Source organism: Panthera leo, chromosome E3 (assembly GCF_018350215.1).
Source record: "Panthera leo isolate Ple1 chromosome E3, P.leo_Ple1_pat1.1, whole genome shotgun sequence".
Taxonomy (NCBI): Eukaryota; Metazoa; Chordata; class Mammalia; order Carnivora; family Felidae; genus Panthera; species Panthera leo.
The window spans coordinates 4,104,626-4,125,431 of record NC_056694.1 but is presented as its reverse complement, the minus strand read 5'-3'; the positions used below and the strand labels follow the sequence as shown (position 1 = coordinate 4,125,431).

At 55.8% G+C, this 20,806-nt stretch overlaps 2 protein-coding genes across 5 annotated transcripts in view; both read left to right on the top strand.

Moving 5' to 3' along the window:
• Positions 1 to 1,931: 1,931 nt before the first annotated feature.
• ACTB (actin beta) lies at positions 1,932 to 5,429 on the top strand. Its single transcript, XM_042921281.1, has 6 exons — positions 1,932 to 2,037; positions 2,762 to 2,890; positions 3,084 to 3,323; positions 3,768 to 4,206; positions 4,296 to 4,477; positions 4,602 to 5,429. Exons 2-6 carry the CDS (start codon positions 2,768 to 2,770, stop codon positions 4,743 to 4,745), a joined length of 1,128 nt encoding a protein of 375 aa, XP_042777215.1. The 5' UTR covers positions 1,932 to 2,037; positions 2,762 to 2,767; the 3' UTR covers positions 4,746 to 5,429.
• Positions 5,430 to 12,436: 7,007 nt separating this feature from the next.
• FBXL18 (F-box and leucine rich repeat protein 18) overlaps positions 12,437 to 20,806 on the top strand; it is a 49,775-nt gene continuing 41,405 nt past the window's right edge. The window contains exons 1-2 of one of the 4 annotated variants that reach the window (XM_042921296.1): positions 12,437 to 12,556; positions 17,829 to 18,044. In XM_042921296.1, coding sequence (XP_042777230.1) covers positions 12,539 to 12,556; positions 17,829 to 18,044 — 234 coding nt within the window. In that variant the 5' untranslated portion in view covers positions 12,437 to 12,538. Of the gene's footprint in view, positions 12,557 to 17,484; positions 17,677 to 17,828; positions 18,045 to 20,806 lie in introns of those variants that run through there. The other 3 variants (XM_042921298.1, XM_042921297.1, XM_042921295.1) reach the window with 3 other exon arrangements.

The following is a 20,806-nucleotide window of genomic DNA, read 5'->3' as shown; positions in this document are numbered from 1 at the left end:
TTGCCCCACGTAGCTGCCGGAAACCACCCTAGAGTTGCCCATCCCTTGCCCTGTCGCCCCAGTCCCAGCCTGCCCAGCACCCCTCGGGGCTCAGTGAATGGCCACAAGCAGCCCTCACCAACAGGCAGAAAGAGGGTTGCTCCCCAGCCCCTGAAACGCAGGCCTGGCAGGCCCCAAGGCAACTGGCTGGCCAGATGCCCACGACTGAGAGATACGAGGCCGGGGACAGGGCAGTCCCCGGGAGGCAGGGAGTGGACTGGCTGGGAACATCCCCCAAGCCCGGAGCGGTGATAGGGGAGCCAGTCCCCGTGGCAGTTCTCTGGGGATGCGGGGGCACAGCTCTGAGCCTGATGGTTCTGCTGCATGCTGGGTACTGGTCACCCTTCCCACCTGGCTGGGGCCTCCACGACTTCCAAAGTGCCCTGCCACCAGCCACCTATAGTGGGCAGGACCAGGCCACCTCTTCTCCGGCCACAGATTCCACATCCATATATGGACGAATGGTTCACTGGTTTCAACACAGGCTTCAGGACCACCTACTGTGTGCACCCTAGGGTGCCCAGAGAGAGAGACCAGTGGCTACAGGCTAGCACCCCTGCCCGGACCACCCTTCCCGTTTTCCGTGTGAAAAGTCAGCTTCCTGTCACCACCTCCAAGGAGGTACGCGGTCCTCTAGGCTGAGCCAGATGCCACTCTGGGGTCCTGTGGGCGCTGGCTCCGTCTGCCACACGCTGATCATTGTTGGCCACCATCTGGGTACAGGCTCTGCCTGCCCAGACTGGCTGCTCTCGGAGCAGGGAACCATCCAGAACACTCTGGGCACCCAGGTCTTGCCCAATGTTTGGTGGAGGGACCTGGGGCAGGAAAAGGTGACATGAAGAGGGTCTTGTCTGAGGGCAGCTGGTCCTCACCTACTGTCCCTACCACCCCGCCCCCCCTCAACCTAACTCATCTTTGGGGGCATTAAGGGTCCTTCCCCAGCGCTCAACAGCCTCCAGATGGCCCAGGACAGCAGTTCAGCTGCGGCTACACATGACACACAGACGATGGATGGTGGGCCCCAGGCCCCAGAGCCGTGCCGGGCACCCCTGCCTGCCTTCGCCAGCAGCTGCCTGGGTCACAGGCTAACGGCTCTGGCCTGGCCTTGGCTGGGTGTGACCAGGCAGCTCTTAGAAGCAGCCTGGCTCCATGGGAACAGTGTCTCTGCTCTACAGAGCCCACCTCCGTCCAGGCCTGCGGCAGGGGAGGCTTGGAGCCCTCTTCACGGGGAACTTCCAGCCCCTGGCTCTTGCTGCCTGTCCTGTTTCTGAGGCCCGGTCGAGTGAGTGGCCACAAGCCCGCTGACTCCCCCACGCCATACCTACTCCTCAGCCCAGGTCTGAGTGGTAATGTCCCTAACTCAGCAAGCTGAGCACCCCCAGCCAGAGCCCCCACTCCCTCACCCCAATCCAGGCTTTCTAGGCAGCTGAGTTAATGTTGACCAATTCTTCCCCTGCAACTGCTCTTTAAGCATGCACCCACACCAACCAGGGACCCTCGCATCCGTGCTGACCCTTGCCCACCGGGGCGCTCACTGCTCATGTGACATCCACACCCGAGGGTCCCGGGGTGGGGGACACGCGGGGCGGCCCAGGCACTGCCCAGAGGGGCGGCGGCCCATGGGCCCAGCACCCAAGTGCGGCCAACGCCAAAACTCTCTCTCTCCTCCTCTTCCTCAATCTCGCTCTCGCTCTCTCCCAGCCCGGCTCGTTCTCTCTCTCTCCCTCTTTTTTTTTTTTTTTTTTTTTTGCAAAAGGAGGGGAGTGGGGGTAAAAAAATGCTGCACTGTGCGGCGAGGCCGGTGAGTGAGCGGCGCGGGGCCAATCAGCGCACGCCGTTCCGAAAGTTGCCTTTTATGGCTCGAGCTGCCGCGGCGCCGCCCTATAAAACCCGGCGACGCGACGCACAGCCACAGCCGAGACCGCGTCCACTCCGCGAGCACAGGCCCCTCGCCCTCGCCGCTCCTCCGTCGCCGCCGCCGGTTTACACCGCTCTCAGGTAAGGCCCCGGGCCGGCCGGGAGCACGGCGGCCCCGCGCCTCTTCCTTCTCGGGGTGGAAGAGCCCCTCGGCCACCGGCCTCGCTCCGGGAGCGCCGCCGGGCGCGGGCAGTGGGGCTCTCGCGCCCCTCGATCGGGCCGGGGCTGCGCTCACGTCGCGCGCCCCCGGGGTGCTTGCGGCCCAGGCCAGGGCGGCCGCGGGTCTTTGTGCGGCAGCGGGCGGTTTGCTTGCTCTGGCGGCACGGTGGGTGGGTGGGCGCGGCGGGTCCGCCGGCAGGGTGGGGGCTGGGGACATGGCTGCGCGTGCGCGTGCGCGCTCGGGGCCCGGAGCCGCGGCCAGGGTGAGGGCGGTGCGGCCGGCCGGAAGGGGTGGGGTCGCCGCGGCGCTAGAGCGCCTGCGCGCACTTCCTCCCCGCGCCGCCGGCTCCCGCGGGCGTGGCCGCCGCGCGCCAGGCCGGCCGGCGTTTTTTTAAACGGGGCGGAGGCGGAGCTTGCCCCGGGTGTGGGGAGGGGGCGGGGGCCTGGCTTCCTGCCGCGCGCCGCGGGGCCGCCTCCAACCAGCGTTTGCCTTTTATGGTAATAACGCTGCCGGCCGAGCTGCCTTTGTCCCCGTTGTGGGCGCGCGCCGGCGCCCCCTGGCGGCTCGAGGCCGCGGCGCGCCGGAAGTGGGCAGGGCGGGGGCGGCCCCACCCGACCCCCGACTCAGGCGAGGCTCTTCCCGCAGTTCGCCATGGATGATGATATTGCTGCGCTCGTGGTCGACAACGGCTCCGGCATGTGCAAGGCCGGCTTCGCGGGCGACGATGCCCCACGGGCCGTCTTCCCTTCCATCGTGGGGCGCCCCCGGCACCAGGTAGGGCTCCAACCTGGGCTTTTGACTTGGGGAGGGGGTGGGGCCTCCACTCCCGGGAACAGGCGCTACCACGCACGAGGGCCCCTTCGCAGGGGAGGCCCTGCCCTGTCCTTGGTTCTCGGGGCGGGGGGGGGGGGGTTGGGGGGAGGTCGATGGCCCCAGGCTCGCGCTGACCTCTCCTCTCGCTCCGTAGGGCGTGATGGTGGGTATGGGCCAGAAGGACTCCTACGTGGGCGATGAGGCCCAGAGCAAGAGGGGCATCCTGACCCTGAAGTACCCCATCGAGCACGGTATTGTCACCAACTGGGACGACATGGAGAAGATCTGGCATCACACTTTCTACAACGAGCTGCGTGTGGCCCCCGAGGAGCACCCAGTGCTGCTGACCGAGGCCCCCCTGAACCCCAAGGCCAACCGTGAGAAGATGACCCAGGTCAGTGGCCCGCTGGCCTCTCGCGGGCGGCCACCCCCGTCCTTCCTTGCTCTTCTGTGCCCTTTCTCACTTGTTCTTTCTTCTGCCGTTCTCCTAGGACTTTCTTCTCTGACCTGAGTCTCCTTTGGAACTCTGCAGGTTCTATTTGCTTTTTCCCAGATGGAATCTTTTTCTGGTGTTTGCCTTTCTGATTAGGTGTTTGAGGCTATAAAACGCTGTGGGTGTAGGTACTAACACTGGCTCGCGAGACAAAGCCAATGAGGCTGGTTGTCAAGCGGCCTTGGAGTGTGTATTTCAGTAGGTGCACAGTAGGTCTGAAGTGAATCCCCATCCCGGGATCCCCAGCACATTTAGCTGTGTTTTTGCACTTTTCTGCATGTCCCCAGTCTGGCCTGGCTGCCTCTGGTGGTTTGCCGAGCGTGACAGGGGCTCCTCTCCTTACAGATCATGTTCGAGACCTTCAACACCCCGGCCATGTACGTGGCCATCCAGGCCGTGCTGTCCCTGTACGCCTCTGGCCGCACCACCGGCATCGTGATGGACTCCGGGGACGGGGTCACCCACACTGTGCCCATCTACGAGGGGTACGCCCTGCCCCACGCCATCCTGCGTCTGGACCTGGCTGGCCGGGACCTGACGGACTACCTCATGAAGATCCTCACGGAGCGCGGCTACAGCTTCACCACCACCGCCGAGCGGGAAATTGTGCGTGACATCAAGGAGAAGCTCTGCTACGTGGCCTTGGACTTCGAGCAGGAGATGGCCACCGCCGCGTCCTCTTCCTCCCTGGAGAAGAGCTACGAGCTGCCCGACGGGCAGGTGATCACCATCGGCAACGAGCGGTTCCGCTGCCCCGAGGCGCTCTTCCAGCCTTCCTTCCTGGGTAAGTGAGCCGGCCTTCCTGGCCCTCCCTCAGAGGGGTCCCCCTCGTGGCCACCCCGGAAGCTAAGTCTGGCTTCGGTTTCCTCTCAGGCATGGAATCCTGTGGCATCCACGAAACTACCTTCAACTCCATCATGAAGTGCGACGTCGACATCCGCAAGGACCTCTACGCCAACACGGTGCTGTCTGGGGGGACCACCATGTACCCCGGCATCGCTGACCGGATGCAGAAGGAGATCACCGCCCTGGCGCCCAGCACGATGAAGATCAAGGTGGGTGCTGGCCCAGCCTGAGCTGGCCGGCCTGGGCGCTTGGCGTGGGGTGGGCCGGGGGCGGGCTCTCCCGGCTGCGCCCCCTCCACCTGCGGGGCTGCTGACCGCCCCCTTCTCTCTCCAGATCATCGCACCCCCTGAGCGCAAGTACTCCGTGTGGATCGGTGGCTCCATCCTGGCCTCGCTGTCCACCTTCCAGCAGATGTGGATCAGCAAGCAGGAGTATGACGAGTCCGGCCCCTCCATCGTCCACCGCAAATGCTTCTAGGCGGACTGTTACTTTAGTTGCGTTACACCCTTTCTTGACAAAACCTAACTTGCGCAGAAAACAGATGAGATTGGCATGGCTTTATTTGTTTTTCGGTTTTGTTTTTTTGGTTTTTTTTTTAAATTTTTTTTGTTTTTGGATTTTGTTTTTTGGTTTTTTTTTTTTTTTCGTTTTTTTTTTTGTTTTGTTTTTGGCGCTTGACTCAGGATTTAAAAACTGGAACGGCGAAGGTGACAGCAGCTGGTTGGAGCGAGCACCCCCACAGTTCTACGGTGTGGCCGAGGACCTTGACTGTACATTGTTCTTTTTTTTTTTAATAGTCATTCCAAATACCGTGAGATGCATTGTTACAGGAAGTCCCTTGCCTTCCCAAAAGCCACCCCATTTCTCCCTGAGGAGAAGGGCCAGTCCTCGCCCAAGTCCACACAGGCGAGGGTGATCACATTGCTTTGGTGTAAATTATGTAGTCCAAATTTTTTTTAATCTTCGCCTTAATACTTGTTCTTTTTGTTTTATTTTGAATGGTCTGCCATCGTGGTCCCCCTTTTTTGTCCCCCCCCCCCCCCAATTTCAGATGTATGAAGGCTTTTGGTCTCCCTGGGAGTGGGGTTGAGGCACAGGCAGTCAGGGCTTCCCTGTACACTGACTTGAGACCAGATCAATAAAGTGCACACCTTAAAGAGAGAAGATGTGGCTTCTTGGGTATCGGGGAGAAGGGTGGGGCAGCGGGGACCAAGCCTTCCCTACCACGAAGGGAAGGGGGTTCGAGGTGCATCTAACCCTGACATCGAATAGTCCTGGGGGTGGGATATGGGTAGGAGGGAGTTAGATCCTGGCGTGGCCCTCTAGCTATCCACCACATACCCCTATTTCTCAGAGTTCTGAGGTCCAGATGCTTCAGGAAAGAGTGGGGTCTTGGACTGTGGAAGGGGAGGACAGTGGTCCATGTAGCCTCCATTCAGTGGAGGGCTCTTTGGAGAGGGCCCCCTGAATTTGGTGTCCTTTGGAAGAGTGGGCTCCTAGGCAGCACATGCCTTTGTCTTCATCCTTGGCCTTCCTGAGGGGCCTGGGACACTGAGGGTGGGGTTTGGGGTTCCACCTGTACTGCTAGCTTACCTGGACCGGTATTTCGGACGCAGCCAAAGGTATTTTGTAGGATTCTGCAGGGCAGCTCCGTGGTTGGGGGAGGGCATGTCAGCTTGGCCGAGAATGCCCCAGTTCCTCTGGGGGAGAGCTCTGGATTCTGCCTCGTGCCTTCCTGAGCGCTCCGGGCCCAGTTTTCTTCAAGCTCAGGCTTGACCTAGTTGTCCCGAGACCCTGCAGGGGCAGGGTCTGCCTGGCACTGGAGGTCAGCTTGGTAATGGAGTGCTCCCAAGTGAAAGCCAAGGGCCAGCCTGGCTTCCCTCAGCTCCAAGCTGCCCCTGGGAGGGAGAGTGGGTGGGGACCTTCATGCAGGATGCCGCTTGGCTTTTGTATCTCCAGAGACTGAGTGCCCCCAAGTCCATCCAGATTTGAGGCCTTGAGGGGGCCCTGCCCTTGCGGGAATCCCGGCTCCCTCCAGCACAAGGCCCCACCCTTGTGGGGCGCGGGTGCCATGGCCCTTGGGGATGTGGTGGCCCACTGCCTCCCATCTTAGGAGGAGCAGAGACCTTCCGGTGGGCAGGACATGCCCAGAGTCCCACGGAACTGGGGCGGGTTTGGAGGTAATTCCACTCTATGTGCAAGGTGACTCTTGGTTAGTGGGAAGGAGACTCTTCTAAGACCTGATGGCTTCCAACACCCAGCAGGAGCTTGTGACTGATCCCCCAGCTCACCTCTGCAAGGTTTCCTAGTTCTGTACATAACATGCCACGGGGCGGCGTGGGCTCCAGAAGCAGTCTTGTTCCCTCCAGGCTCCTGGGCTACCTCTGACCTGTATGCAGCTGCCTGCGGGAGGTGGGACAGCAAAGTGCCCAGGATGTTTCTGTCTTAGAGGCCCGGGCAGCAGGCTTTGACATGCATGAAGTCCCCCTCCCACTGCCCGCCCCCCAGGTCAGTTCCAGCTCTTCTGGTCCCATTCAGTGGTGATGATGAGCCCTGGGCCCTGCCCTGCAAGTTTCCACCTTGGACCACTTATTTCATGCCATAAGCATCAATTAAGTGCCCACTGTATGCTAGCCTGCCTTTCTTTCTTGCCTTCCTCCTTCCTTCCTCTGTCCAGCCACTGTTTGTGCCAGGCAGGGCGCCAGGGGCTGGGGACCAGTGGAGAACAAACCAGATGTGCTTCCTGCCCGCATGAGGCACCCGGTGTAAGGGGGAAACCTGATATTAGACCAACAAATAAGGTACGATTACTGGTTGTGACAAGGAGGAGAAAAAGCAGAGGCTCCATGTGAGGAAGGAGGCAGGACCGCAGGGGCACACGCTTTTGTTCATATCGACTGGCGGATGGTGTCACGGGTGCTCACACACATCAAAACCCTGCAAATTGTACCTCAGTAAAACTGGAAAAAAGAAACTAAGAAATACAGATTTAAAAAGGAGGAAAAAGCACGTATCATTTTGTCTCTCTTTTTAAAAAAAGTTTATTTTTGAGAGAGAGAGAGAGAGAGAGATAGCAAGCGGGGGGGAAGGAAGAGACAGAGACAGAGAATCGGAAGCAAGCTCCTTACTATCAGTGTGGGGCCGGACACTGGGCTTGAACCCATGAACCGTGAGACCGTGCCCCGAGCCGAAATCAAGAGTCAAGAGTCGGATGCTTAACCTGACTGAGCGACCCAGGTGCCTCTGTCTCCTTTGAACAAAAAGAAAAATAAAAGATCTGGGGCCCCCGAGTGACTCAGTCGGTTAAGTGTCTGACTCTTGATTTCGGCTCAGGTCGTGGTCCCAGCGTCATGGGATTTAGCCCCTTGTCCGGCTCCATGCTGGGCAAGAAGCCTGCTTAAGATTTCTCTCTCTCTCTCTCTCTCTCTCTCTCTCTCTCTCTCTCTTTCCGCCCCCCATACTCTACTTACGCATTCTCTCCCTAATATATAAAATAAAATAAAATTCATAAAAAGAGCACCTGGATGGCTTAGCTGGTTGAGCATCTGACTCTTGGTTTCAGCCCAGGTCATGGGTCTCCCAGTTTGTCGGTTTGAACCCAGTCTTGGGCTCCGCACTGTTAACAAGGAGCCTGCTTGGGATTCTCTGTCTCCCTCTCTCTCAGTCCCTCCCCTGCTGGTGCTCTCTGTCTGTCGCTTTCTCAAAATAAAAATAAATAGGAAAAAGGAAATAAAGGATCAGAGAGCTGTCTGACGGGGTAGTGGGGAGCTGTCCCTCTGGAGCAGGAGACTTCCCGGGGGAGAGGGCCCTCTGACATGCCTGAGGCAGAGTCAGCTGGGCAGATGGAGGTGTGGGCTTGTGTGTCACAGACAGAGGCATGGATTGACCAGAAACAAAGTCCAAGTAAATGGAGTCACACCCCCAAGGCAGAATGGGAAGGTGGTGGGGCCATATGTCTTATCTAAGTGGCTTTGAAAGTCACATCACCATCCACATGCCTGTCTGAGAAGGCGCTCTTCGTTGCTTCCTGTCTTCCTCTGTGCATCCGTTACGAATCTGAGGCCAAGAGGACAGCGGCTGGCTGGCCCAGGGACACCGACCTTACGTGAGGAAGCTGGAGTTTGACCCTGATGCCTCTGAAGCCTGGCAGATCGGCCGGCCGGACACCTCGAGGCTCACGCCAACACGATGGGTCTCTGGCTTTCTAGAAGTTTGGAATGTCGACTGTGATCCCCAGCCCCCTCTGCAGCTTTGCCTCTGCCCTGGGACAAAGCAGGAAGTTCCCTGCTTTGTCAGGTGCCTGGCTCCACCTGAGTCGCGGCCCTGACACCGAGGAGGCTCACTTTTCTAATCAGCTGAAACCCATCTCCCTGGAATGTCCCTCTGCTGCACGACAGCCCTGCCTGAATAGACCTGCGCCCCACTAGGCAACTCGGGGAGGAGGGGGGTTGTGTTAAGTACAGGGGTTCAGCCCCTCCCCTTCATCCTGGTGGTGAGTACGCAGGGAAACCTCATGGTCACACTGTTGGAGGCCGTCATTTTCCTTGTGGGGAAACTGAGGCTCGGAGGGTAACACAGCTCTCCGAGGGTTTGAATACATGCCGTGGCCTGGAGTCACCCCAGGGACATGGCGGCTGGAACCTCCCAGAGCACGCTGCCAAGTGGTTGATGCTTCATTCACTCGATCACTCATCAGATGACTTACATGTGAGCAGCGTGCAGTGCTCAGTGCTGGGGGACACTGCCCATTGCCCCTGTCCTCAAGGAGCTTAAGGGCTTGTCCCAAGGGGGCCACTAGCCATAAGCGGCCGTTTAAATTTAAGAATGCTGGGGCAGGGGCGCCTGGGTGGCTCAGTCTGTTGAGTGTCTCTTTTCCTTCCTTTCTTTCTTTTTTTTAAAGTAGGCTCCACACCCAACATGGGGCTTGAACTCACGACCCGGAGATTAAGAGTTGTGTGCTCTACTGACTGAGCCAGCCAGGTGCCCCTTGAGTGTTCGTCTCTTGATTTTGGCTCAGGTCATGATCCCGGTGTCGTGGGCTCGAGCCCCGGGTCGGGCTCCGTGCTGTCAGTGAGTAGCCTGCTAGAGTCTCTCTCTCCCTCTCTCTATGCCCCTCCCACACCTTCTAAAAAAAAAAAATCTTAAGAGAAAGAGGTTATTCTGGCTGTAGCGAGAGGTGCTTAAGGAAGGTATGGCTCCTTCACAAACTCTTCTAGTGGGATGAGACCCTCAGGGTGAGGACTTCGGCACAGGAAGAGCCCCCCCGGGGCAGGTGTCCAGGCTCTTCCAGTGGGTTTCATCCAAGGCCTCTCCCTGCCTCGACCACCTTCAGCAGGCTCCATCCGCCCCTCGCTGCAGCCTCCCGGTGCCTGGAGGTTCTCTGCTCCCTGCAATACAGTTAAGGAGGCGGAATTGGAGGGCTCCCTCTGCCTCTCCAAGCCTCTGAGCTCCGGAGTAGAGACGACGTGGGCTCCAATCCCAGCTTTGCTATTCACGTGCACCTGTGTCCTCTTCTGCAAGCTGGGGTAATAATAGGGTCTACCCACCAGGGTTCCGTGACAGTTCCAATCGGATCTCACATGGAAAGTGTAATCAGCAGTGGCGTGGGAATCGTGGCCATTGTCATTTCTATTAGGAAAGAGCTTTCCTTCAGGCCTCACATCAGGAGTGGGTGGGAGGTAACAGAGATCACCACCTTCGCCTACATCATTTCCAGCCTCTACTTGGGGTTTTTGGTGAACCCATGGGGCCAGGGGCTCAGATCTGGCCCCGGCCAGCCAGACACTGCAGTGGCGGGGGTGGGGAGGGGGTGGGGGGGGGCTGGCTCTCAGTGCAGGAGCCACTGAGAGCACTGCGAGGAAGTGTCGCCCAGACCTGGAAACGAGGGGTGAGAGCAGCGAGGTGTTGGAACTGACTCCCCGCTTTGGTTACCTGGAGCCCACGCTCTGTGATTTCCAACCAAATGCTCCTCAGAATTGGGGCACCCGGGAAACGTGGGACTCCGTCCTCATCAGGACCCATAATAGCAATAGTTACAGTGTTTGAGTTGCTCCTTGTGCTGGACACTTACATGCATCATCTCCACTAATCAGGTGCCTAGCTGATGGTGGTTTATCGAGGGCCTGTCGTTGCCAAGCCCCGTTCTAGTGGGCTGTGGTGTCTAAATGTGGTGTCTCTCCCAGTTGGATGGGAGCCCCCAAATGTGGGACACAATCGGGCTTCAGCTAAAGCTGAGATGAAGGCAGGTGGTGAAAGAATTCACCTGAGGCAGAACAAAGGAGATAGAAGTTTATTGAAGGCTCCGCAAAGGAGCGGCAGGCAGGACAGCAGAGGGGAGGCCGGCTGCAATGAGGGAGTGGGTGGGGGCTGTTTTTAGAGAGGGAAGGTGAGGAGGTATGGGGACGCATGGAATTTTCCCTTTTTTGGTAACTGTGCCTGGTTGTAAGTAGCCCATTGGTCAGTTTAGGGCCTCTGGATATTTTGAGGTGGGTCACCTGATGGGCCTGTCTGTATTCAGCCAGGTAGTTGCTGTGGGCCCTTTCTACATTCCGTTGCTCAAGCCTGTTTGCCTAAAAGCGAGCGGCCTCTAGACAGGGGACAGAAAATAAACATTTGCATGACAATAAAAAACACACCTGATTACAGATTACAGGGGAAAAGAAGGAATGGGTCCGGGAGTCAGGAGGACGGGAGGAGAAACCTTGGGCCTCTGGGAAACTCCAGATACCTGTCTAGGTCATAGTTGGGCTCCATTGTCAAGACTCCAATAGTAAACAATGGGATCTCCATTAACACTCTTGTTATGCCTGAAGTTGTGTTTAACTGTTGACTAAACCATGAACTCTTTGAGGCAAAGACTGTGCCTGCCCCCAAGATGGTCCACCCACAGGAGGAGCTCATCAAAGGCCTCTTGATACAAAAGGCTCAACCCAATGAAGTGGGAGGCAAATGAGGCCCCAGGAGAGTAGGATATGAAACCTGATGTACTAGGTTGAATACGTGTCCCCCAAAGATTGACCTCCGCCCAGAACCTCAGAATGTGACCTTATTTGGAAGCAAGCTCTTTGCATATGTCATTAGTTAAGATAAGGTCACCCTGGATTAACATGGATTCTAAATCTAACATGACAGGTGCCTATAAGAAAGGATACAAATGTGTGAACACGCCCCCGCCGCCCCGCCCCCCCCCCCCCCCCCCCCCCCCCGCCCGCCCCTGCAAAAAAGCAAGATGGCCCTGCAAAGACAGAGGAAGAACTTGGGAGCCATAGAGTTGCAAGCCAAGGATTGTTGGCCATCACCCAAAGCTAGGAAGAGCAAGAAGGGATTCTTCCTGAGAGCCACTGGAACATGGCCCAATCACCATCTTTGTTTCCTACTTTTGGCCTCCACAACTGTGAGAGAATACATTTCTGTGGTTTAACCCCCCCCCCCTCCCCGCCCCCAGATCGTGGCCCTTTGTTCCACCAACCACAGGAAACATACACACGCTTAAGGTCACTCAGGAGTCAGCACCAATTCTGACCCCAGTTTTTTCCCCACGGATTTTTATGAGTAAATGATTTTTATATACAAAGCGTTAAGGGGTGAGGGCACATCAGCCACCTGTTCATTTACCCAGCAAGTATTTATTCAGTGCCTATTACGCGTCAGGCAGCATCCTAGGTACCTGGAATCCTGCCCCTGAGTACAGGAAGAGAACAACAAAGAAAAAAGAAAAGAAAAAGACACAGTAGGTCAGACAGTGCCAAGAGCTATGAAGAAAAAATACAGGATAAGGAGCAAATTTAGGTGTGGGAATGTGAGGACGTGGAGGAGGGGAGGCTGTCTTCTGCACGGTGGGCAGGGGCCCCGCTCCCCGCGGGTGGTTCTTGCAGGCATGGGGACGCAAAGGCCAAGGCCTGGAGGCAGGAGAGTGCTGCCCGGACAGGAAGAGGCCAGTGGGGCTGGAAAGGAGCCTGCAGAGAGCAGACGAGGGGGAAAGGAGCCAGGCCAGAGAGCCAGCTGCGGCTGAGCTGACGGGGTCCTCTCGGGCTCACCCCGCGCCCTAGCAGGACCTCTGGCACGGGCGCCGCACCCAACATGGCGGCCGCGCGGGACAGGCCGACTGGCGAGAGGAAGTGCGTCAGCAGGCGCCGGAAGTGGCTGGAGCCCCCGCCCCCTCCCGGGGTCTCTGTGGAGTCGCGGACGCGCCGGCTTTGAGCATCCCTGGCGGGCCAGGGGGAGGCCTTGGGGCTGCGGCTCCCGCGGCCGCGGCCCCGCCCGCCTTCGACATGGCCAGCTCCGGAGAGGTACGGCCGGCGCCTCTCTCCGCTCCCCTTCCTGCCGCGCGGACTTGGCTTCGCTCGGGCCTTCCCATCTCTCCCCGGTCCCCTTGCGTCCTTTCCATCCAGCCGCCTATCCCGCTCCATCCTTCCCGTCCCGACCTCGACCCCCAGCTCCGTGCCGCTTGGCCCTTTCCACCCCAGCCCAGGCGTCTGCCCTGTTTGGTCCTTCCTGCCCCGACCCTGGCCTCGGCCTCGCCGGGTCCTTCCCATCCCTGTCTTGGCCTTGCCCCCTGCCCCATCCTTGCCTCATCCCGCCCCCATCCCTCCCCGGTCCTCACCACTCCGTTCCGAAGGCACAAGCTCTCTCCTCCTTGGGTTTTCCAGCCCTTTCCCAGCCCCAAAGTCGTGATCGCCAGAGTTCTTCCCCTCCTCTGCGCCCCCAGAGTTTCCAGGCTCCTCTAGGCCTCTCAGGCCCTTTTCCCCTGTACCTGGGCTCAGCCCTTGGAGCTATGAGACTTTCCTCTTCCATGCCCGCTGTGCACCCCATCCTCTATCTTTGAATGCTCAGTTTCAGTCCTTTTCAGCACTTTGCTCTGTGCTTGCTTGTGTGACTTAGGGGGTAATGGAGGAAGGGCCATTTCACCTGGGAGACTTCTGACTTAGCCCAGAATTCCTTCCCCAGCGCTCCACAAGTCTGGGTCTGAGTCCCTGTAATGTGGTGCAACGTATTTTATCTGCATACCGAGGTATGGGGGTTCGGACTCTGACTAGTGTCTTTCCTATTGCTGCTTCCTGCCTTTCTTTATGTGTATTTGTATGCACCTGTGTGTATATGTAGCACGTGGGACTTGGACCCTTGAGTGCACTTCCTGTCTTAGGGGCTTACCTAGGCTCTGGGGAACTGGAGTCAGAGGTTCAAGTGTTTTTCGAACGGGGCTGGGTGTTGGTGACAGCGCCTCTTCCTTTGAAGTGAATTGGGCTTAGAAGTGGCCCCTTGATTGAGAAGGACGGTGTGGGACTGTGGGACATACCTGCAGACTGGTGGGAGGTTTGAAGGGCTGGAAAGCTGCAGCTCTAAAAGGAAGAGTTGTGGAGTAGCCTGGCTGTAACAGATTCAGGTAATTGTGTGTACTTGCGGGGCCCCGGGGGGGCTGGCGCAAAGGCCCCTGTGTTCCTTGAAGCGACCTGGCCAGTGAGGCCTCTCTCGTTGCTTTGTGGGCGGCTCTTGAGTTGAGAGGAGAGAGGGCCGTCTCTTTCTACCCTGGGGATGGAAATCAAGGTCCCTTCTGGGATGGTCTATTGATTATTTGTTGATATATAGTTCACATACCATGAAATTCACAGTGTTAGGGGGCGCCTGGGTGGCTCAGTCGGTTGAGCGTCAGACTTGGGCTCAGGTCATGATCTTACGGTTCGTGAGTTGGAGCCCCGCATCTGGCCCGCTGCTGTCAGCTTGTCAGCACAGAACCTGCTTCAGATCCTCTGTCCCCTTCTGTCTGCCCCTCCCCTGCTTGCACTCTCTCAAAAATAAATAAATAAATAAATAAATAAATAAATAAATAAATAAAATCCACAGCTTTAAATTTATTTATCTCTTTAAAGTAAGCTTTATGCCCAACGTGGGGCTTGAACTCACAACACTGAGATCAAGAGTTGCATGCTCTACCAACTGAGCCAACCAGGTGCCCCAGAGTGGTTTTGAAAAACATAGTCACATGGTTGTGCAGCCATCCCCGCTGTAGGATTCCAGATGAGGTGGTCTGATTTTGAAAGTCATTACTGGCTTTGAAAGGTGTTTGTTTTTATTTTTATTTTTTTAAGTTTATTTTTGTGTGAGAGAGACAGGGAGTGCGCATGTGCACAGGTGAACAGAGGAGAGGGGCAGAGGGAAAGAGAAGATCCCATGCAACCTCCACGCCGTCAGTACAGAGCCCGATGTGGGGCTCAGTTTCACGACCGACCGTGAGGTCATGACCAGAGCGGAAATCAAGAGTCGGATGCTTAACCAACTGAGCCACCCAGGCGCCCCTCATTGCTGGCTTTAAAATGCAGATGCCCAGGATGGCTTCCAGAGTTTCTGGGAGTAGTGGTCTGCGGTTTTTGTAATGCTTCAAATGATTCTGAAGCCGTGGTCCGTTGCCTCACCTGGTTCGGTGTTTTTTTAACTCTTGGAAATTAAAAAACGATCCCCGTTCAGGAGCCATTCCTGGCCTAGTGAGGAGATAAGCGTCATCCGATGAGGCTGGGGTGAGGGGAGGAGGGTGCCTGGTCCAGCGGTGATGAGCACGGTGAGGGTGAGGTAAGCGGGGTGCCGGATGCTGGGAGGGCTTCGTTGCATTTGAGCCTTTGAGCCAAAGTTCTGACAGGAGCGGTTTTCCTGTGTGGTGGCCTGTCTGGTGGAAGGAAACAGCTTGTGGAAAGGCTTAGAGGCACGAGGCAGGCAGGGGACATTCTAGAAATTGCTAAGAGAAACAGAGACCTGAGAAGTGGGACAGAAAATTTATGGAAACCCATAAAATTGTGCACCTCTTGAGATTGGTGTTGTGGTTTAACAAAGGTTTTATGATGTAAAATATGCTATATTTTACAAGTTTACATCATGAAAGAGCGCTATAATGAGCTTTTCTGTTAGATCCATTGGCCAGTTATTGAAAAAAAATTTTTTTTTGCATTTAGTGTTCCTTTTTTTCTTTTTAAGTCTATTTATTTATCAGAGAGAGAGAGAGAGAGAGAGAGAGAGAGAATCCCAAGCAGGCTCTATACTGCCAGTGAGGAGTGCAGTGCGGGGCTCGAACTCACGAGGTACAAGATCATGATCTGAGCCAAAGTCAGATGCTTAACCGACTGAGCTACTCAGGCACCCCTCTTTATTTGTTTTTTTAAGTAAGTTTTATGTCCGGTGTGGGGCTTGAACTCACAACTCCAAGATCAAGAGTCACATGTTCCACCAACCGAGCCAGCCAGGTGCCCTCCCATTGCCCAGAGTTAATAGTTGTTAACACATGACTATCCTTGTTTCATCTCTCTCTCCCCTTGACTTATTTAGATCATTCCAGACACCTCTTCGGTTGATTTGTGAGACCTATGATTTCTTGGGTTGTCCAATGTGAACATCTGGGAGGGGATGATTTTGGGGCAGGCACGCACTGAAGTTTCAGTACTTAATTCTGCCTGAGGTTTTGTTTTTTTGTTTTGTTTTGTCTTTGCTTAAAATTTTTTTTTGTGAAATGTTACGTTCTGAAAAGTGCATAAAACTTTTTCCCCCTTACATTTTATTTTTAAAAATATTTTTAAGTCTTTTTGCTTATTTTTATTTATTTATTTATTAAAAAAAATTTTTTTAACGTTTATTCATTTTTGAGACAGAGAGAGACAGAGCATGAATGGGGGAAGGTCAGAGAGAGAGGGAGACACAGAATGTGAAGCAGGCTCCAGGCTCTGAGCTGTCAGCACAGAGCCCGATGTGGGGCTCGAACCCACGAACCATGAGATCATGACCTGAGCTGAAGTCAGATGCTTAAACAACTGAGCCACCCAGGCGCCCCTGGGAATCATCACTTGTAACACATGCCTGGGTGATCCCTATGATTGGCTCTGGGACGCGCCGAGCTACGGAAAGTCACTAATGGTTGAGAACACTAGCCCCAGAATACAGCAACCCAGAACACTGTGGACTTGGGTCTGACGGCTGTCGTCTACCCTCACAAACCGTGGGAGGAGGGGGACAGGATCGAAGGCACCTCAGATGGAAAGGGGGGCAGTGAAGGCACATGGGAAGGGCCCGTGCTGTTCCACCGTGGGAAATGTTTGCGGAAACCCTTTCCCAGGCCTGGGGAACACTTGGTGGGACAGAGAAGGGGGCTCCAGTCACAGAGCCCGGGAGAGCCTTGGAGGCTGTGTGGGGTGTGCAGGCAGGCTCTCCCTTCCCAGACTTCACGGTTGCCCCAGCAGCAGCAGGGCTCTCCAGGTCTCAGGGCTTCCATCGGTGCACATCCGTACAGAAGAAAAGTCTGGTTGGAGGAGGGGGGCTTGGAGACAGGCGGTGGAAATAATCCTGGGTGCCCTCTCCTGGGAGCGGTCAGACAGGCACCCCTTCGGTGAGGATGCTTTAGAGGCAAGAGGATCCCTTCTGGGAAGTGCCGGGAAGATACGGGGATCCCTCCCCACCAGGGGCTCCCCTGAGAGCCTCCAGTCCCTTTGCCCTTGAATTTCCTGTCACACTGATGAACGGTGAGCCCCCTCTCCTGCTAGGTTGTACACATCAGCCCAGGAGAGGCGGGAGGCCCGCATCACGGAAGAAAACCTTTTGCAGATATTTACAGAAACACAGTGAAATGTGTGGACATCTTACGGGAAGTACTGGTCCGAGTTTCTAGCCAGATAGTGTGATAAGTGGGGGTAAATTGTGCAGTTCCCATCATCTAGTAGTAGCCTCGGCAATGTAAAGACGTCGGTCTAGGAGGTGCGATTTCTTCTTTATAAGGACTTTATACTGCCCTTCCTTAATGGCAGTGCTGGAAAGAGCTGCTGTCTGCCACTGTTTGAGGGCCTGACGCCCATCCCGGCAACCCCAACAGGTGAAGACATGTTGTTATCCCCAGTCTTCGTTGGTTTTTTTTTTTTTAATGTTTATTTTGAGAGCGAGAGCTTGAGTGGGGGAGGGGCAGAAAGAGAGGGAGACAGAGAGAATCCCAAGCAGGCTCTGTGCTGTCAGCACGGAGCCTGATGTGGGGCTCGAACCCAGGAACCATGAGATTGTGACCTGAGCCGAAATCGAGAGTCAGACACTTAACTGGATTAGCGCCCCCACCCCCCCCTGCCCCGCCCGCCAGGTGCCCCTCTTATTTATTTATTCTTTTCCCATCTCTATTGTTTCTTGATAGACTCCTGCTACCCGAGCACGTTAAGAATATAGCGTGAGGCTGGGGGGAGCGGGAGAAGAGCCTCCTTCCCAAATGGAGAACGTTGGCCGATGGTCAGAAGTGGAGTCCGCAACATGGCGGGCTTGATGGGAGACCTTTAGTGGGAACGGTCTCTTACATTTGGAAAAAAATTGCAATTTCATTTTGCCTCTCTTTTGAGGAGAGACCCTGGTGTGCAGATGTGAAAGGGGGTGTTGGATGGCACGGGCTCTGGCTCCGCAGGTAAGGGTTTTGGTGAAAGTACCTTCTTTCCCACAGACTGTGCTGACGGCTTCTCTTGGCATCTGTCCTTGGCCGAGGAGGCCGGGCTGAAGGCCACCTCAGGGATCCCGTGGGAATTCGGTGTCTTTCTCCCCGCCCCCCCTTACCTACAGGACACGTCCAACGAGGGCGACGCGCCCCCTGCAGCGGCCACTATGGCGGTGGGCGCCCACCTTCTCGGCTTCTCGGATGAGATCCTCCTGCACATCCTGAGCCACGTGCCCAGCACAGACCTGGTTCTGAACGTCCGGCGCACCTGCCGGAAGCTTGCAGTTCTGTGCCTGGACAAGAGCCTTACCCACACTGTGCTGCTGCAGAAGGACTATGAGGTGAGGCGCGGGTCGCGAGGTGGTGCTGGCCCGCGGGCGGGGATGGGGACGGCCCACGTGCCCCTCCGAGGACCGGCACAGCCTGGCAGGGGGGCGCCGTGCGGCTGGTGACAAAGAAGGTGGGAGCTCCGAGTCCTGACCTGCTCAACCTCCGAGACACATGGTTAGGTGATAAAAGCTAGAGACCGGAAGGCGCGGCCAGTGTGGCCCCCCCTCCGGGGGAGGGCGCAGGCTCGGTGGATGCGGTGCTGGGAGGGAGGCCCACCTCCTGGCAGGTACCCCAGGAGCGGGTCCGCGGTGGGTGTTGGCACTTCGGTGGTGCCGGGGAGGCCCCATCTCGCCCCCCAGCAGCCGCGTGCCGGGTTTCAGCTGCTGCGCGACCTTCCCACCAGGCCACTCTCTGACGGCCAGGGTGGGCGTCGCCTTGTGCCTTTTCACCTGGCGTCGCGGGGGAAGGGCGCTGGGATGGCAGCAGTGCTGTTTCCGTCCGGGGCTGGGCTGTTGGTGTATCTTCTTTCCCGAAGCAGCTGTGTAAGGCTTCTTCTCGTGGAGTTACAGGAATTCTCACGTACTCTGCGTCCCTTGTCGGGTGCCTGTGTCGTACTTTCTCTCGTAGTCTGGCTTGCCTTTCCTCTTTTTTTAACGGGATCTTTTGAGAGCATAAGTGTTTGAATTTAAGTTGAAGTACAGTTTATTGATTTTTTTTTTTTCTGAGTTCGTGTGTCTCGCGTTTCTGTTGAAGAAAATTTTGTTAGACCTGAGGTCGTGAAGATTTTCTGCTGTTGTCTTACAGAAGTCTTACAGCTTTAGCTCTTCTGGTATGCGTCCAATCCCTGTTGTGTTCGTCTCTGTATATGGTGTGAGGTAGGGATCGAGGGCTCCTTTTTTGCACGTGGCTCCTCACGGTTGCAACATCACTTATCGACAGGGTCGTCCTTTCCTTGTTAAATCGCCCTGTAATTTTTTTTTATTCTATATATATTTAATTCCAGTATAGTTAACATACAGTGTTATATTAGTTTCAGGTATACGATTTAGTGATTCAACACTTCCATACGTCACCCTGTGCTCATCATGACAAGTGTGCTCCTTGTCACCTCTTTCTCTCATTTCCCCATCCCCTCAGGTCACCATCAGTTATCAGTTCGTTCTCTGTACTTAAGAGTCTGTTTCTTGGTTTGTCTGTCTGTCTGCCTGTCTCTTTTGCCTTTGCTCTTTTGTTTCTTTTATTTATTTATTTTTTAATTAAAAAAATTGACTATTATTATGTTTATTTATTTTGAGAGAGAGAGAGAGAGACAGAATGTGAGCGGGGGAAGGGACAGAGAGAGAGAAGGAGACTCAGAATCCGAAGCAGGCTCTAGGCTGTGAGCTGTCAGCACAGAGCCTGATGCAGGGCTTGAACCCACAAGCCATGAGATCATGACTGGAGCAGAAAGTCAGATGCTTAACTGACTAAGCCACCCAGGCACCCCTATTTTGTAAAATTAAAAAGAAAATGTTTTATTTCTTTTTGTGTGAGAGTGAGAAGGTGAGGGGCAGAGAGGGAGAGAGAGAATCCCAAGCAGGCTCTGCACTATCAGCAAAGATGTGGAGCTCGAACCCACCAACCACGAGATCATGTCCTGAGCCAAAACCAAGAGTTGGACGCTTAACTGACCGAACCACCCAGGCACCCCTGCTTTTTTGTTCCTTAAATTCACATACGAGTGAAATCATGCGGTATTTGACTTATTTCCCTCGGCATTAAACCATCTAGATCCATCCGTGTTGTCACAAATGGCAAGGTTTCATTCTTTTGTATGATTGCCTTGCAACTTTTGTTGAAAGTCAACTGACGACATATCTTAAAGATGAAAATAGAGGACTTGACCTAGACCCGAGTTTTAGGAGACTGTGGGAAGGTTTCCTTACTGTTGTTGTGAAGCCGTGCATTTGAACCCAGAGCGAGGCCCCTCCAGAGCTTGGCTCTTTACGGGAGAATGCACTGTGCCCCTCTCTGCTGGGGGCGGGGGTGGGGGTGGGGGACAGCTGAGCCCACTCCCCAGAGCCAGGGTCAGGCTTCCTGCCTGTGAGGGTTCTTTCCTGTAGAGGGAAGGGCATCTGCCCCGGCACAGTGTATCTGGAGCATTTCCGATGCGTGTGTCCTGCCCCTGCGCGGCTGTGTGTGCGCGAGTTTAGCTTAGAGCAGTGATCTGGATGCACGAACGTGACGTGCGCGGGTGCTCGAGGCAGTGTGGTTTCTGAAGGCCTCGCTGGCACAGCCGGGACGGGCAGCTGTCGGTTGCTGGCTTCCATGACCAGACGTAATGTGGCTCGCCTAAGCGGTGAGGAATATTTTTGAGGAATATTTAATGATGTGAAAATGCTTACGATGTAAAGGGCAGCGACAGCCAGGTCGGGTTTCCAGGCCACGACTTCATCGCGTGATTCGAACACCCCCCCATCCCCCCACCCCCCCGCCCGCCCGCATCACGGAATAACACTTACCGTCTTCACCGGTTTTAAGTGCACGACGCTGTCCGGTACGCAGGATTACCTTTGTGGCGTCGTGCATCCATCGTCAGTGTTTCCAGAACTTTTCCATCACCCTGAACGGAAACTCTGGATCCGTTAAGCGGTGACTCCCCATGCCCCTTTCCCCGGCCCCTAGTAACTTCTGCTCTGCTTTCCGTTGGTGAATTTGCCTATTGTGGGTATTTCCTGTGAGTGGAGTCACACAACATGGAATCTCCTCGGACTGGCCTGTTTCACCTAGCGTC